A 4,893-nucleotide genomic window follows, 5' to 3' on the forward strand; every position below is an offset into this window, starting at 1 on the left:
CTTTGGATAGTGAAAATTCTAGTTTAACTCCAAATTGATCATCGAACTCCGAATTACCATTTTGAGTTATCCCTAGACCGTGAAACTCTTAATTTCATCTTAAAATTCCTATTTGAACTAGTTCGAAGCTTAATCGACTTAATGGTACCATTAGGGGCAATATCGTCTTTTAACGATTTCTCAAACTTCCTAAATATGCAAACATTCTATTGAGTATGTAAATGACGTCATAATTATTTTATAGAACAAGGTTTGACAAGTTTAAATCCCCCTTCTCCCAATTATTAAAAAAAAAAAACAATATCTTCCCTTATCCCACTTAGGTCTCTAGCCTCTCAATGTGAAGAATCCATCTTCTCATTCTCCACGGTGCATGCATAGCTTATTTCACAACATTATTAGAACCGTTCTTCACCACTAAAGTTTGTATTTGACAGCATTACATTTTTTACTTGTAATATTTAAAAATATTGTTATTAAGCCGATATTGCCTCGAGTAGGATTAGGATTGAATAGTTGTACATTCTCACTTGCTCATGCTATTTTCTTTTACCAGGGCTTTATGGCCTAGTACCATATTGATTCATCGATTTGTAAAATAATTTTATAGAAGATATGAACCAAGATATGTAACGAACCCAAACCCAAATTTTAAAATCCGAACCCTACGAGAGACATTTTTAAGATCCTTGTGCCACACTCACTGTCGTCAATTTGACATTGCAGACTAGGCACTTGCATCAGGCAATGTATTTTTCCTTGCACTGGAAATGGAATCGCAGGAATTACTTCACACGTCGTCAGGGGTGCAAAGTAAATAGTTCCTCATTAGCACGTAATCACATACAAGTTCCAACGAGACATGAATTTATCAAAAGAAGAATTAAAGAAAAAAAGAGCAAATGTAGTTGGGAACCATAAAAAACTTCTCAAGTACGATATTTTGTCCAGTAAACTACTCCTGTTGCCCACAGAAGCAGCGGAAGCAATATGAAGGCAGCCTGGAAAGCATCTCGAGTGCAAGCTTCTTTGTTAATAACCACCCAGGCAAGTTGACTGTGGTTGTCTATCATGATACTCTCTCCTGTTACGATTGATTACATTTTCGCAGCCAGACTAATGCTTTCAACAGCATCATAATTCAAAAATAGCATAAACTTTGAACTTCCAAAGAAAGCAAGAAAATCACCCTGATCCACAATATTTCCACTTCTGCAGTTGCCACTTTCAAGACTTCTGTCAAATCAAAGCCATCTAATTGAAATTCCTTCCACTAATAAGCAAATAAAATAAGAACTCTATATTTCCTGTTCAAGCTTCACCAATTTGAGATGCTAACCATACTTTTTCATTTTCATTAGAACCCAGCTTCCAAATCAATGAAAGACACATGTTATTGCCACAGAAAAGAGATAGCTTTGCTCAATCACATCTCCTCAAAGCAGCTGCGCTAATTGGAGTGAGACCAGCCGGAGATACAAGAGCATGCACGGGAATGTCAAAGGGAGTGACAGGTATTGCTCCTTCCTCCATAATTTGCACAGAATATGACAATCCAACTGCAAACAAATAATAGTCAAGTATACATTTCAAACAACAGAATATATAACACAATTTATATAGTGGGTGCAATTAGGTCCTGAAACATGTATTATTCCTGTGCAACTAAGTGAAGATCCAGCATCTGAGGGAATTACCAAGAAGGGGCTGCTTCCACCTCCTCTTCTTTGTGAACTCTTGATAGTTCTTTAGGAACAAATCATAGTAACTTCCAGATTACATCATGCATTGAAATAATGGAAGAAAATTAAGCAAAAATGTCTAAAGACAATATAATCAAAATGCTAATGACGTAAATAAAAAGACAAATAGTTATATATCTAAGTTTGTCACAACTTCTTTGGTCAACAACTAATGCTTATGTCAGAGCAGTCACAGTGAGTCTAACAATCATATATTTATAGCTGAAGACAAGAGCCATAAAAACCAATATAGCTAATATGGAACCATGATGACTGTAATTAATATGATTCTTGACAATGCCATCCAAATATGAACAAGAATAATGCAATAAACCAGAAAGCTAAAAAGCATTGACTCACCCCCCACTACGGCCCAGACGGCTTCCAGATTTATCAAAAGCAAGCCCTGAAAGAAATAGAAACAAAGTGAAAGTTTTCATATACAAACCAGAAAGAGAAATGAAGCAGGATAAGAAAGGAAAAATACATATGGGTACTCCACATTCTGCATCCCCACTACAAGTGTGGATGTGGGAAGTGTGAATTTTCCCATTTTTTCATATTGATTTTGAGGGAAAAAAGGTGTTAGAGAGTGTGAATATGAAAGCCACATCATAGACTAATAAAAGTTCAACGGAATTCTTCATTCTTCACAAAACTAATGGGAGGATGAAGACAAATACCGGGTAGGATAAACAGGTCGACTGGATGACTTGCCTGCATAACTGCACTAGGTATTTTCCAATAATTAGCAGCCTTACCAATACAAAAGTTGTGTCAGTCTTCCAAGGAAAATATATATGCAGAGTATGCCATGATGAATAATAAGAAACAGGTTTGGGGATTGTACTCCAGGTTATGTCAAAAAGTTATAGATGCTATTCTCCTGGTAAAACTTTCACAACTATTTGAGACTAAAAAGGCAAAGAACATTCGTACTGCCTACAGTTGGAATTCAAATGGGAAACAAAAGATGTTATTATTTTCATTTTTAAGAGAAACATGGAACAGCCAACAGACATCTTGGAGACCAATAAGCATCAATGGGACTATTCTAAATTAAATTTGTCAGGTGATGTGGTGTTAGAGTGACTCGTAAAAAAGGTTGCTACAATGGTGGAATAATAAAGCAAATATGGTTTCATCAGTTTGAAGTATATCGCATCTTATAAATGATCAACATGGCAAGTTCAGAAAGTCATTGTTCAGAAAAGCCATCAACACAAGTAGATGCTTCTTCCTTAATCCAATCAGAAGCAGCAAGCCTTATAACTCTGTCCCACAGAAATTAAATTTGACTCATTAAACTTAGAATTGCAACATGAGTCATTTGATTGTGAGATGCACAATATACTAGGTAACAAACCCCTTTACAAGATAAGTTGAAACAGAAATTCCAATGCAGCAGTGATGATGTCATAGTCTTAGCTGCCAATTTCCAATCTTAATTCCAATGCACCTAAAGAGATGACTACACAAACATTCTTAAACATTCGTACTAGTTAATGCAGAGTACCATGGCGAGAATGAAGCATCACCCATATATGGAACACTTAATTTTTCCGTTCTAAGGAACAAACACCAGTTTAAAATGTAAACATAGAAGTAAATATCTAAAAATCATACCATCTTCACGTTTGTTCCCATCAGAATCTGCTAAGGCTGGTTCCAAGATGTTCATTGATTTTTCAATGAGATCATTAACACCGGATATCATTAGCATTTTCATATTGCTATTCCTGTCCTCCACACGGGGAACATAAAGCTTCTTCCTCTCTTTAAGGTTTTTTTTTTAAAAAAGAAGAAGAAAAATCAGCAACCAGAATCTCCCCAAGCTTAACAATGAATTCACGTCATGTAATTTGAAAAGTAACCCAATAAAACAAAAACACCTTTGGCTGGACTTGACAAAACATCCGAGACAATCCTTGAAGTATCGACTTCGCGTAAAGCGGGAGAACTTATGTAAGCACATAAGCTCTTACTAGCTTTGAACCATGAAGATTCTAGAACCATATTCTGAATTGCATTATCTGAAACCCAAGGAAGAGAAATTTTCTTTGACACAACTGAACAAACACTTAAAATGCAATCGAAATAAATTTATTTGTACCTACCTTCTTGAGATCTCTGGATTGGGTCCATGTTTTTGAGAGCTTTGCGTACTTTGGATCTGAGACATCGTTTCTGTTCGAATATGGCTTCGAGTTCAACGGGATCCACTACGACGTCGTCTTTGTTCATGGTGACGAATGTGCGGCTTAAGTTCGCGGCAGAGCGGATGGTGAGCGAGGCTATCGTGCGCGGGTGGACAACTTGCGCCACCTCTTTTGCCTTGCAAATTAGACTCGTGGCTGAGCAGTGAAGAAACATGTTCTGCGGTTCGCAGTTTGGATAGAGCTCGATGGCGCCCATGTCATGGTCGTTACAAGGCGCCTCTCCGTTGGTTGAGGTTACCCTTCCATATCTGGTTGGTGCATAGTTTTCAGTTTTCATCCAATGAAATAATGTCACGTAATAATAAGCTATTTGATATTTTACTTTTATTTAATTTGTAAATCACAAATTATTATGAAATATAACTTTAAAAACATCGGAGCTAAATAATTTAGAAACAATAAGAAGATCGTATTGGATTATGTCTTTACAAATAAAATGAGGGACTTATTTATAAACTAATAATCCCTTAAATGTTAATTTTGATTTAATTCAATTTATAGTAAAACTTATGTAAATTAATACTCGATAAATTAATAACCTCAATTAAATAATATTTTTGATCGGTTCTAACTTGGTCCAATATGGTATATTAATAATTTATTAAAATTATAAGTTATTACATTTAAAAAAAAACACATAAGGCTCACTTAATATATAAATTAATAATACCCTTATACATCAAAATTATATACACACACACAATTCAATTTGAAGGTCTTATGACTCTAATGTTACTTATTTCTTCTTGAAATTGATGTCTCTTTAGATATTATCTTTAACTTTTCTTAGTGCATTAAGCTTTGGTGTAGTGTTCTTATAGTGTAAGAGAAAATTATGCAATGTGATTGTTGTTTTGAGTGTATTTTTGTGTAAGATAAGCTTCAGTATAGAACTATCATCTTCAACTTCATTTTTTTGTCATTTTCCATGA

At 35.1% G+C, this 4,893-nt stretch overlaps 1 protein-coding gene across 4 annotated transcripts; it reads right to left on the reverse strand.

Annotated features, from left to right (window-relative positions):
* Nucleotides 1-776: 776 nt before the first annotated feature.
* LOC18609324 (5-formyltetrahydrofolate cyclo-ligase, mitochondrial-like) lies at nt 777-4,230 on the reverse strand. Of its 4 annotated transcripts, XR_016024794.1 has the most exons (8): nt 3,860-4,228; nt 3,635-3,775; nt 3,369-3,518; nt 2,426-2,467; nt 2,103-2,148; nt 1,698-1,768; nt 1,345-1,559; nt 777-1,236 (listed from the first exon to the last, which is right to left on the reverse strand). XR_016024794.1 is itself a non-coding variant. In XM_018115270.2 (7 exons), exons 1-7 carry the CDS (start codon nt 4,155-4,157, stop codon nt 1,423-1,425), a joined length of 885 nt encoding a protein of 294 aa, XP_017970759.2. In that variant the 5' UTR covers nt 4,158-4,227; the 3' UTR covers nt 777-1,422. The 4 variants fall into 4 exon arrangements, 3 of the variants coding, with proteins under 3 accessions (XP_017970759.2, XP_088660154.1, XP_088660153.1); XM_018115270.2 differs by having other exon boundaries at nt 777-1,559; nt 3,860-4,227; XM_088804028.1 differs by lacking the exon at nt 1,698-1,768 and having other exon boundaries at nt 777-1,559; nt 3,860-4,230.
* Between the last annotated feature and the right edge of the window lie 663 nt (nt 4,231-4,893).

The sequence above is a fragment of the Theobroma cacao genome, chromosome 2, assembly GCF_053813885.1.
Source record: "Theobroma cacao isolate CCN51 chromosome 2, ASM5381388v1, whole genome shotgun sequence".
NCBI lineage: Eukaryota > Viridiplantae > Streptophyta > Magnoliopsida > Malvales > Malvaceae > Theobroma > Theobroma cacao.